We start from the raw sequence: 12,708 nt of genomic DNA, 5'->3' as shown, positions 1-12,708 counted from the left end.
TTTTTTAGATTTATTTATTTATTATGTATACAGTGTTCTGTCTGCACATATCCCTGCAGGCCAGAAGAGGGCACCAGATCTCATTACAGATGGTTGTGAGCCACCATGTGGTTGCTGGGAATTGAACTCAGGACCTTTGGAAGAGCAAGCGGTGCTCTTAACCTCTGAGCCATCTCTCCAGCCCCCGAGAAATTTATTCTAATGAGAGAAACTCCTATAGCTTTCCAGTTAATTGGAGAGGTTTTATTTTGTTTCAGACAAAGTTTCTCTGTATAACTGCCCTGGATGTCCTGGAACTCACTTTGTAGACCAGACTGGTCCTGAATTCACAGAGATCCACCTGCTTCTGCCTCCCAACTGCTGAGGTTAAAAGCATGCACCACCACCGCCTGCCTTAATTGGAGAGTTCTGTTAGGGATTGAAAATACAAGCTAGGAGTCAAAGATAGGGCTCAACAGATTTGTTACCAAGCTTGATGACCTGAGTTCAAGCCACAGAACCTGCAAATTATCCTCTGATCTCGACTTGCATCCAACACACAACACCACATACTTAAGAAGTAAATAACTTTTTTTTTTAAAGAAAATGAATTAAGATATTTATCCATTTTAGATCTTCTGTGGTGTATGTTCAAATATGTGTGAGTCCTGAGGATCAAACCAGGCCTCATACACACTGAGCGAGTACCCCAGAGCTAATTTGGCTTTGTTTGTTTGATTTATAAACATAGGACCTTACTATGTAGTGCAAATTGTTCATCTAAGCTGAGATCCCTTGCCTGGGGGCCAGGACTATAGGTGTGTATCACGAAGCTAGAACCAATTTTAATTCTTTATGTAAGGAAGAAAATTGAAGTGTTATTGGTGGGGTTTTCCTGTTTGTTTTAAATAGGATCTCACTTTGTAGCTCAGGCTAGCCTGAAACTCACTATGAGGACTAGGGTGACCTTAAACTCAGAGACCTACCTGTCTCCCTAATGCTAGGACTGAAAGCATACACCTACATTTTAAGAGTTTTATTTTTCTTTTATGTGAATGAGTGTGTATCTGTATGTGCGCATGTGGTGCTGCCCACTCTCTAGTCCGACGTTGGTTTAAAAAAAAAAAAAAAGAGTCTGAGGATGTAACTTAGCTGCTAGAGTGCATGCCAAACATGTGTGATGGAGGGAATACGGTGTGTGTGTGCATGCATGTGTGCTTGTGTGTTGTGTATATATCATGTATATGAGAATGTGCTGGTGTGCACACACACGTATAAACATGGAGGCCAGAATAAGACATGAAATGTATTTCCATGTGTTCTCCACTTCATTGACACAAATTTCCAGCACTTTATAAATACAGTGGAACATGCCTGTAATCCTAGCACCAGGGAGTTGGGAAGCAGGAAGACAAGAAATTCAAGGTCATCCTTGGCTACATAGCCAGTTGAGGCTAGCCTGGAATACAAGAGACTTATCTCCAGAACACAAAACAAAGTGACATATTCACAACTTAAAACTGCACAAGGAGCCAGGCAGTGGTGGTGCTCGCCTTTAATCCCAACACTCAGGAGGCAGAGCCAGGCAGATCTGAGATGAAGGCCAGCCTGGTCTACACAGCAAGATCCAGGACAGGCACCAGAACTGCAGAGAAACCACGTCTCGGGGTTGGGGGTGGGGGGTAGGGGGAGTGGGGACTGCACAAGGAATTACAAGGTAAAAAGCTTCTATGCTATCCAAGCAGCTTCAGATACCCAGTTTCCTACTGAAGAAGCTACCTCCTATTGGTTATTACTTGGAGTTTTATCTACATCTGTACATAAAAACAAAACATATTTTACTCCTTTTAAAATAGTTGGAAGCATATAATACACAATACACTATTCTCAACACAAAACACACTAGCACACTTTGCATCTTTATCTAACAATAAATAAATATCGCAATGTTATCACATAAATCCACAAGTATCTTTAAACTCCTATTGGAAACCTACAACAGAAATAAAACTTAACTCAGATGCTCAAAAGAAATAAATTAACACCAAACTAACCTGTGTTAAAATGGTCTGCTGGGGTTGCTGTAACTGAAAGTAAGAAAAAACAAACAAGATCAGTCAAGATTGCTCTTTCAAAAATGATTTATAGTGGTATTCTTGTTTTTCAAAATTTTATCTTTAAAAACATATATTATTTTGTCTTCTGTGGATGGGTGTTTTGCCTAAGATGTATAACTGTGTACCAAGAGCATGCCTTGTGGAGGCAGAGGCCAAGAGGGAACCAGATCTCCAGGAGTTGGAGTTCCAGGTGTTTGTGACCCACTGCACACAGGTAGTGGGAATCTAATCCTGGAACTAGAGTTACACAGTTATGAGCCATCATATGGGTGGTGAGAATCGAACCCAGAGCCTCTGGAGGACTCAGCAAGTGCTATTAAACACTGAGAAATCTCTCCAGACCCCAAATCTTGGTTTTACACATTAGCTTATTTATTAAAACAATGTGATAAACAATACATAACTAATTACAAGGTTACTGACAACTATTTCAAACTACACATCTGATATTCCTAAGTAACTCGTTCAAAAACCAAATATTAAACCACATTAATAAAAATAAAGAAGTTGGGACCCACTGTGATGGTGCATATCTTTAATCCCAGCACTTGGGAGGCAAAAGTAGGCAGATCTCTGTGATTCCAAGATAGCCTGGTCTCCATAAGAGTCCCAGGTCTTAGCTACACATTGTGAATCCGTCTCAAAATACAATTATATAATTAAGTCAAATTTTTAAAAGCTGATTTGTCTGGGGGGTGGGAGAAATGGTATGTTGGGTTTCATGTGGATTTAGCTGTTCCCTATCCCACCAAAGGTTAAAAATCACACGTAAGGTAGACAGTGAGAAGGAATTTAAAGGATATCACTTTAATGTGGAAGAACAGGGAAATCGCTGTTTTTAAATCAGTTTTTAACAAAAAAAATTTATACTAACCTGTTGTTGCACACTATACAAGGCCTGCTGAGGTTGTGAATATTGCTGAAAAAGATTATTAAAGGAAAAACAAGGTTAAGCTTATTCATTTTCAAAGTAATGTATATACAGATAAAAACTACATTGAAATTTTCTAAATCGGTGATACTTCATCTAAAATTAACAAAATGGTTACTTATACTCTGAGAGCCATTGAAGCCAGAATTTTTCATAAAATAGTTAAGGTATATATAAACAACTCAGAAACATTAAGAATTTAAGATTCTGGGCTGGAGAGATGGCTCAGAGGTTAAGAGCACTGGCTGCTCTTCCAAAGGTCCTGAGTTCAATTCCCAGCAACCACATGGTGGCTCACAGCTATCTGTAATGAGATCTGGTGCCCTCTTCTGGCCTGCAGGGATATGTGCAGACAGAACACTGTATACATAATAAATAAATAAATCTTAAAAAAAAAAAAAAAAAAAGAATTTAAGATTCTGATGGGCAGTGGTAGTGCACGCCTTTAATCTCAGCATTTGGGAAGCAAAGGCAGACAGATCTCTGTTGAGTTTGAGGCCAGCCTGGTCTCCAGAGTGAATTATAGGACGGCCAAGGCTACACAGAGAAATCCTATCTTGAAAAAATAAACAAAGAATTTAAGATTTTTTACTACACAACTACACTCTTTGCTGAGCATAGAAACAACTCTGTTTTGTTTGGCTTCAGATAGAGTCCTGCTATGCACTCCAGTTAGGCCTCAAACTCAATATTCTCTGTCTCTCCTTCCCCAAGTGCTGAGACGATAGTTATGTGCCACCAAGAAAAACCTCAGTCTAACTCTTGCTGTCTCACTTTGTAGACCAGGCTGGCCTCTGGCTCCCTAGTGCTGGGAATAAAGATGTGTGCCACCACTGCCCTGCTACAGTATAATTTTTAACACCGGGAAGAAACTTCCTGTGTGTGTAGTTTTGTGGTTTTTTTGGTTTTTTTTTTGGTTTTTCGAGACAGGGTTTCTTTGGTAGCCCTGGCTGTCCTGGAACTTGCTCTGTAAACCAGGCTGGCCTTGAACTCAGAGATCCGCCTGGTTCTGCCTCCCAATTGCTGGGACTAAAGGTATGTGCTACACATACCTTTTTTTTTTTTTTAATCTATAGTCTTCATTGTTTTAAACATGGAGGTGCTGGGCGGTAGTGGCGCACACCTTTAATCTCAGCACTGGGGAGGCAGAGCCAGGCGGATCTCTGTGAGTTCGAGGCCAGCCTAGTCTACAGAGCGAGATCCAGGACAGGTACCAAAATTACACAAAGAAACCCTGTCTCAAAAAACAAAACAAAACAAAAGAAACAAAAAAAAAACTTGAGATGCTAAGTAGGGGATTCAATGAGTTCAAGGCCAACATGAACAATGAAGACAGCCTGTGGCAAAAAACAAAAGAAAGGAACAAATGAAAGAGAAAACAAAGGACTATCATTTTTATCACCTCATGCATCTCATTAAAACTCACCTGCTGTAATGCAGCTGCAGCAGCTGCAGCTTGCTGCTGCAATGCTGCAGTTTGTGTTAACTGATAGTTTGCTGGCGTTTGTGTGGTAAGGCCTGCTGCCGCCAATGCAGTCTGCTGGGTATAAATGGTAGGAGATGCTCCCAGAAGTGATGGCTGTTGAACACCTAGTGCAGCTGAAGTGAGATGAGAAGAGAGGAGAAAGATCAGACTACTTGGTCCCTTTGCAGCAATCTTCCATGGCAAATAGAGGAAAAACTGGCTCTACTGACCTATCCTGCAGTAACACAACCAACTTCACCTAGACCCAGACTCAAATCAAAAGTATTCTTTCAGAGCTGGATGTGGTGACATACACCTTTAATCCCAGGACTAGAAGGCGGGTGGGTGGGGGTGTACAGATGCAGGAAGATCTCTGTCAATTTGAAACCACCTTGGTCTGTATAATCAATTCCAGGACAGTAAGGGTTACACACACAAACCTAGTCTCAAAAAACAAACTAACAAATAAATAGCATTTTCAACCAGGTATGGTAATACATGGCTAAAATCCCTGCATATAGGAGGTGGAGGCAGGAGGACCAAGAGTTTAAGGCTAGCCTAAATCACATAAGATGATGCAGGGCAGACTGGGCTACAGCATACCTTCTCTTAAAAGCAAAACAAGACAACAACAACAACAAAAAGAAAAAAGAAAAAAAAAAGATCTTATTGTTTATTTAATCTTGTTTTGCCGACCTACAATTTCCTCTGGGGCAGGAAACTAGCTCAATGACAGATCCCTTGCTTGGTGAGTAGAAAGCCCTTAGACTGATCTTCAGTACTGCTATTGCACAAAGTGACAATGTACTGGGTTTTGTTTTTGTTTGTTTGGTTGGTTTTTTGAGAATGTACTGTTTTATCTACAAGCAGATGAGACAAGGACAGCCAGCTAATAGGAGGAATTATTCCTGACAGTTTTCCACTGGAAAAGATTGGCAGTGTACTTCTTATCCACATTCAAGACTACAAAGCTGGTGGGGAACGGCTGAAGAGATGGCTCAGTAGTTAAGAACATTGCTGATCTTATAGAGGACCTAGGTTTGGTTTGGGGCACCCAGAGAGTAGCTCATGATACACTCTTCTGACTTCTGAAGATACCAGGTATATAAGTGGCACATGTACACAGATACAGGCTGTACTCATGTATTTGCTGCTCTTCCAGGAAGATCAGTGTTAGGTTCCCAGCACTCACACTGGGTGGCTCACAACTGTCTCTAACTACTCCAGCTCTAAGGGATCTGACATCGTCTTCTGGCCTTCACAGGCATGCACACGTGGCATTCACTGACACATACACACAAATAGAATCTTAAGAAAAAAGCAAGCATGGTGTGGGAGTATATACACCTAGAATCCCAGCCCTTGGGAGATGGAGGCAGGAGTTAAAGGCAATCCTTGGTTACAAAAGGAGTACCAGGCTAACCTACACACACACACACACACACACACACACACACACACACACACACACAAGCATAAGATTTTGAAAATTAGTTTTATGCTGAGTGTGGTGGTACAAGCCTTTAATCTCAGTTCTTGAGAAGCACTTGGGAGTCAGAAGCAGGTAGATCTCCATGAGTCCAAGCCTAGCCTGGTCTACAGAGTGAGTTCTGAGCCCAGGCTGTATAGTGTGGCTATATCATAGGCTAGTAAGATGGGTAAGGAGTAATGGTGTTTGCCATGAACGCATCATCAATGACCCAATGTGGAATGAGAGAACTAATTCCATAAAGTTGTCCTCCAACCCACCCCATGCCCTAAAGTTGTCCTCTAAGTGACTCACACACACACAAACACTCTCTCTCACACACACAAACACTCTCTCTCACACACAACATAATTCCCCAAACAGCCAAAACCAAAAACCATAATTGGTCTTTAAAAAAAAAAAAAAAGAAAAAAATGATATGTGAATTCTTACTATTAAGTCACCTTGCATCCCCACTATTATTAAAAAAAAAAAAAAAAAAAATTAGGGCCAGCAAGATGGCTGAGTGGGTAAAGGGACCTGCTGCTGAGCCTAACACCAGAGTTTAAACCCCAGTGTCCACATGGTACAAGGAGAAAACTCACTCCCTCAAGTTGTCTTCTGACCCCCCTATCAAAGTGGTGGCATGCTTGCATACTCACACACACATAATAAATACAATTTAAATAAAGAAAGAAAGCTTTTTAAGGAGTGGTGGGGCCTGGGGATGAGACTGGGCTGACAGAAGGCCTGCTTAGGCCTGCTTAGGCCTGCTTAGCACATCCAAAGCCCTGGTGTGACCCCTAGCAACAGCACAAACAGGTGCAGTGGTGCACACATGTAAGGACAGCACTAGGAGTAGAGGCCAGAAAACTGAAGCTCAATGTCACCTTTAGCTACATAGCAGATTCAAGTTTAGCTCTGGTCTCGAAACACAAAACCAAATACATGTATAGATAGGTATGTGGGGGTTGTAGTACAGCTGGAACACGTGGCAAAGTCGAGACAGGAAAATCAGGAGGAGTTCAAGGCCAGCCTGGAGATCTTGTCTAAAAACACTAGAGAGGAAACTGGCAAAACTGCTGTCCTGGTTGGCTGTTTTTGTCAACTTGAAGGACCCACAATTGTAGTGGTTTGAATAAAAATGGCCCCCATAGGCTCATGGGGGTGGCATTATTTGAAAGGATTAGGACTAGGTGGCCTTGTTGGAGGAAGTGTGTCACTGGGATGGGCTGGAGTTTCAGAAGCGCAGACCAGGCCAGGCCCAGTGGCTCACTCTTTCTTCCTGCTGCCTGCGGATCCAGATGAAGAACTCTCAGCTCCTTCTCCAGCACCATGTCTGCCTGCATTCCTACATGCTTCCCACCACGATGACATGACTACAGACTAAACCTCTGAACTATAAAGCCTGTCCCAATTAAATGTTTTCCTTTATAAGAGTTGCCATGGTCATTATGTCTCTTTACAGTAAAAGGAACGCTAACTAAGACAACAATTGAGAAAAATTCTTCCAACATTAGCCTGTGGGACAATATACTCAATCCTGTGGGACAATTCTTAGTGACTGATGTGGGAGGGCCCAGTCTACTGAGACCCACCCTGAGCAGGTGGTCCTAGATGCTATATAAAAGCTGACTGAGCTAGCTATAAAGAACAACCAGTAACAACAATCCTCCATGGTTTCTGCCTCCAGGTTCCTACCTTGAGATACTGCCCTGACTTTTCTGAGAGTTGTAAGATGAAATCAACTCTTTCCTCCCCTTTTGGTCAGTGTTTTATAACAGCAATAACCCTAAAATAGAAAAATGTGTTTGTGATTCAAGTTGACAAGCTGTCAACTGTCCTGGTTCTTTTCTTTTTTCCTTGTCAACTTGACTAAAGTTATCTAAGAAGGAGCCACAATTGAGAACATTGCTCCATGACAGGCCTATAGACAAGTCTGTGAAGCATTAGTTCCTGCTCTAGGCTCCTAACTTGAGTTCCTGCCTGTGAGTTGTTAGATGAAATAAATTCTCCCCACAACAAGTTGTTTTTGATTGGTCTTTTACCAAAGCAATAGAAATCTTACTAAGACAACCACCCAGTGGATAAGGGTGCCTGCTTCTAATCCTGAGACATGGGTTTGAACCTTGGAGTCCACATGGTGGGTATAGAACCAACTCATCTGCTGCAGACTGTCCTTTGACCTGTACATACCCACCATTACAGATGCACAAAAATACATGCATGTTTAAAAGAACAACACAACACAACACAAAAACTGAAGATTCTGATGAAGCTTGCCTAGCATTGACAAAGCCATCAAGCAGGTGGGAGATGGGAGTGGGGGAATACAAAACAAAAGACCCACAGTAAATAACAAATGGCTTTTTATTTATTTAGTTTTGGCTTTATGCCTCTGGAAAATGGCTCTTTTTTTTTTAACTTTACTTTAAAACTGTAAGCATTCCTTTATGATGCTTACAGCTACTTATTTCTTTAGCCTATTAGTTATTAGTTTTTCAATTGTTTGTTTTTTGGTTTGTTTTGGTCAAGATGGGGTCTCACTATGCATCCCTGCCTGTCCTGGAACTTGCTATATAGACCACGATGCCCAGATACTCATAGAAACCCACCTGTCTCTGTCTCCTAAATGTTCTGGGATTAAAAGAATGCACCACCAAGACCAGCTCTATATTGTTTTAAAAGACAAGACCACTTGTGGTCAGGGGTGACTTGAACTTCTGATTCTCCTGCCTCTACCTCACAAGTGCTTCATTCAGGAATGCAGCAGCACACCCAAGGCTTTGTGGGTGCTGTGCAAGCACTTCACTGCCTAAGCCATAAATTCTAAGGCAATTAAGACACTGGCAATTAAGTGCTTTTTTTTTTTTTGGTTTTTCGAGACAGGGTTTCTCTGTGTATCTTTGCGCCTTTCCTAGAACTCACTCCATAGCCCAGGCTGGCCTCGAACTCACAGAGATCCGCCTGGCTCTGCCTCCCGAGTGCTGGAATTAAAGGTGTGTGCCACCACCGCTCGGCTGCAATTAAGCTCTTATAGAGTCAGTATTTCTGCATCAAATTCAAACAAGTGAAAACCGTAAATGGACTAGCAACATGACTCAGTGGGTAAATTCACTTGCCATGCAAGTCTGACAACCTGGATTCAATCCCCAGAACCCATCATAGAAGAAAAGAACCAACTTCCAAAAGCTGTCCTCTAACCACACACAAGTACACACCTGTACTCATATACATTATACACACCAACAATGATAAATAAGTGAGAAGGCTCATTGGGTAAATGTGCTTGTCGTACATGATGGAAAGAAACAACTTCCACAACTTCTCTTGACTTCCAAATGTGCAGTATTTTCCCCCAAAACTCTCACCCCAGAGAGACACACACAAATGTCATTTTTAAAAATACAAATTATTTGAGGGGGTGGGGGAATGTTGAGACAAGGTGTCTCTATGCAGTCTTGATTGTCATGGAACTCACTGTTCGGATCTCAAACTAAAAGAAATCCATCCACCTGCCTCTGCCTCCTGACTGCTAGAATTAAAGGCATACACCACAATGCCCAGCAAAATAAATAAATAAATAAATAAACAATTTTTAAGAGAAAGTTATATAAAACACTTTATAAATTATGTCATTTAGATATATTTAATATGTATGTATTTTTTGTTTTGTTTTGTTTGCTGCTGTTGTAAGTTTGGCTTTTTGTCTTTGGAAGGTTTGTTTTTGTTTTGTTGTTTTTTTGAGGCATGTACCACCACGCCTGGCCAAACACATATCTTAAAACTGAAAACATCCTAAATAAAATTTATTCCATTTGAACCTCAGATAGATTAAATCCCTAGCACCACAAAGAAGGGAAGGAGAGGCCGGAGAGATGGCTCAAGGGTTTAAGAGCACTAGCTGTTCTTCCAGAGGTCCTGAGTTCTAATCCCAGCACCCACATGGCGGCTCACAACTGTCTTCCAGGGAATCTGATGTCCTCACAAAGACATACATGTGGGTACATAAAATACAAATAAATTAATTTAAAAAAAAAAAAGGAAGGAGGGCAGGAGGGAGGGAGGGTCATTCTAATAAATTAATGTTCTATAACACATAATTAAATCAATTTTAATTATTGGCATGGTAGTGCACACCTTTAGTTTCAGAGGCAGGCAGATTTCTGTGTATTCAAGGCCAGCCTAGTCTACAGAGCAAGTTCCCCAGGACAGTCAAACTACACAGAGAAACCCTGTCTCAAAAAACCGGAAGGAAAAAAAAAAAGAAAACTTAAGATATCCGACCAAACACTGTAGCCAGGTGTGGTGGCCCATGCCTGAAGGATTCCTACTAATGGAAACCCTGTAGCAAATGCAAAACAAACATGATAAGTGCAGTAGAGGACAAAGAACCAGAACACAAGTATAAAGATAATGTGACAAAGCCCATCAGTATTCTAGCCTTAATTTAAAAACACTTAAGATACAAAGACCAAAAAAAGGGCTAAACTGCTGAATAAATAGGTTTTCTTGTTGTTGATGTTTTAATTTCCAAAAGTATCTTAAAAGATAAAGGATACAACATATTGAAACATTTTGCTGTCCCATGCATTAACTTAAATCACAACTGAACAGCCCCTACACACACACACACACACACACACACACACACACACACACACACACACACTCACGTTCACAGTGTAAGTGTTCAGTTGCCTGACCTGGTTGTGATACCGCAGTGGCTGTAAACTGAGTAGCCCATGGTGGATTCTTCTGTCCTCCAAACTGAGCCATGATGCAAGGAGGTTAAACCTTCACGTGTTTCTCTTCTATAGCAGATATCTATGAAGAAAGGACTCATGTTTCAAAGTTCAACCAAAATTACAAACGCCACAAAAGGCTATTTTAGCGAAACGGTTGATATATTAAAGACATGCTCCGAAGCAGACCTGGAAATAGAATGTGTGCAAACTGGAACCTTTAAAATAAAACAAAACACACTATCAACAACATCACTAGGCATACCCTATTTAAAAGGTATCCTTAGGGGTAGATTTGAAGGAATGTCTTTCAGGGGACTACAGTGACATTTTCAGAAGAGGCCTTGGTGGTCCACGCCTTTAATCCCAGCACTCAGGAGGCAGAGGCAGGAGGATCTCTGTGAACTCCAGGCCAAGCCTGGTTTATACGGAGTTACAGCTAGGACTAGACAGTGAGGCTCTGTACATGAACAACCGAAATGGGCAACGTGATGGACCCACAGGGCCGAGCCTGAGTGTTCGGGGCACGGCTGAGGTCAGGCAGTGGTTAAATCAGTAACGGAAACTGCGTCCAGACACCCCCTCCCCCATAAGGGCAAAGACATCGATGAACACCATGTTAATAACGAACATTACTTGAAGGGCTTGGGAAGTCACCACGGCCTTTGTCACCCCAGTCTCCACTCCGGGGAGGGGAAAAGGCAGTGGAGAGAACGCACGGCTCCGAAAAGAGCCACTGCGAAGAAACCCCTTCCCCCAAAGTCAAAGAGAAAAAAGATGGGCCCGGCATCCTCCGCGGCGGACCCGACGGGGCCAGGCTGGGCCGTCCATCTTCCTCCCGTCCCGGCCTCCCGCGAGTCCCGGCCGCGGAAGACGGACCCCGGCGCCCCAGGCCACGGCCACGGCTCGTGCTCACAGGAGCCCGCGGGCGTCGCAGTCCCCGAGGCCCTTGGGCCGGTCTGAGGGGAGCCTCGAACCCGGAAAACAATCCCAGCGCCCGGCCCCGGGCTGGGACTCGGCACCGCGGCAGCGCCGGCCCAGGCCGAGGGCCCGCGGGCCGCCCCGGAGGGCCCGGGAGCCGCCCGCTGGGGACGGGGACGGGGGGGGGGGGGGGGAGGAGGGCGCGCCGGCCCGCCGCGCGGGGCCTGCTCCGACCCGCACAAAAGGGACGCCGGCCGCCGCTCGCCGGCCCCCGCCGCGGCCGCCAGGGCCCGCCCGCGCCTCCCACCCCCCTCCGCCGGCCCCACGCCGCGGCCGCCGGACACAGGCTGCCGACTCGGCCGCCTCCCACCACCGCGCCGCGCCACAGCCCAGCCCGCACGGACCAGACCTTCACCTGAGTCGGGGCCGGTTTAACACCGAAGCCATTTCAAAAGCCGTCAAGCCCCGGCGCATGCGCCAACTTCTCCCTCTCCCTCCACGCCGCACCGCCTCCTCCCAGCTCGGGGAGGAACCGGCGGCGCCTGCGGAGGGACGTTCGGCGGGGCGGGCGGGCGCGCGGGCGGGCGCGCGCGCTCCCCGAACTCCCCCCCGCCCCCCCCGGCGCGCGCGCACCACCACCCCCTCCCGGCGTGCGCGTTCACGAGCACCCAGCCCGGTTACCTTGGGTTCCTTCAACAATGAGCTGGCTGTTCTGCGGCCGGGCGGCCGGGGGAAAGCGACACGGGGTCACGTGGGCCGGCCGCGGTGGCCGCCATCTTGTGGTTGTCCTTTTTCTGCTCTCGGGCTATTTGCATGGAAGAGCGAACGTGTCAGATCTTAATTGTTTTTTTTAAATGGAGACACAATATTTTTTTTTTTTTTTAAATCAGTATTGGGAATATATACTGGTACATTCGTATGCATTGGGATAATGTTTTTGTACACTCTGAAGATGTGTTTCTTCCGTCTTACCTCACCTGCCTAAGGCACCTTCTGATTGTTTAATAAAGAGCTGAAGGGTCAATAGCTGGGTAGGCAGGACTTCTTTTTTTGTTGTTTGTTTGGTTTTTTGTTTGTTTGGT

General features: G+C 44.2%; 1 protein-coding gene across 4 annotated transcripts in view; it reads right to left on the bottom strand.

Annotated features, from left to right (window-relative positions):
- Ccar1 (cell division cycle and apoptosis regulator 1) overlaps positions 1–12,184 on the bottom strand; it is a 49,439-nt gene extending 37,255 nt beyond the window's left edge. For 2 of the 4 annotated variants that reach the window (XM_059244081.1, XM_059244084.1), the window contains exons 1-5: positions 12,042–12,184; positions 10,667–10,787; positions 4,454–4,626; positions 2,971–3,015; positions 2,034–2,066 (exon numbers count right to left, since the gene is read on the bottom strand). In XM_059244081.1, the coding sequence (XP_059100064.1) occupies positions 2,034–2,066; positions 2,971–3,015; positions 4,454–4,626; positions 10,667–10,739 (324 nt within the window). In that variant the 5' untranslated portion in view covers positions 10,740–10,787; positions 12,042–12,184. Of the gene's footprint in view, positions 1–2,033; positions 2,067–2,970; positions 3,016–4,453; positions 4,627–10,666; positions 10,788–11,341; positions 11,593–12,035 lie in introns of those variants that run through there. The other 2 variants (XM_059244083.1, XM_059244082.1) reach the window with 2 other exon arrangements.
- Between the last annotated feature and the right edge of the window lie 524 nt (positions 12,185–12,708).

Source organism: Peromyscus eremicus, chromosome 16_21, assembly GCF_949786415.1.
Source record: "Peromyscus eremicus chromosome 16_21, PerEre_H2_v1, whole genome shotgun sequence".
NCBI classification, from domain to species: domain Eukaryota; kingdom Metazoa; phylum Chordata; class Mammalia; order Rodentia; family Cricetidae; genus Peromyscus; species Peromyscus eremicus.
The sequence above is the reverse complement of the archived record's forward strand: the minus strand, read 5'-3'. Positions and strand labels throughout refer to the sequence as shown.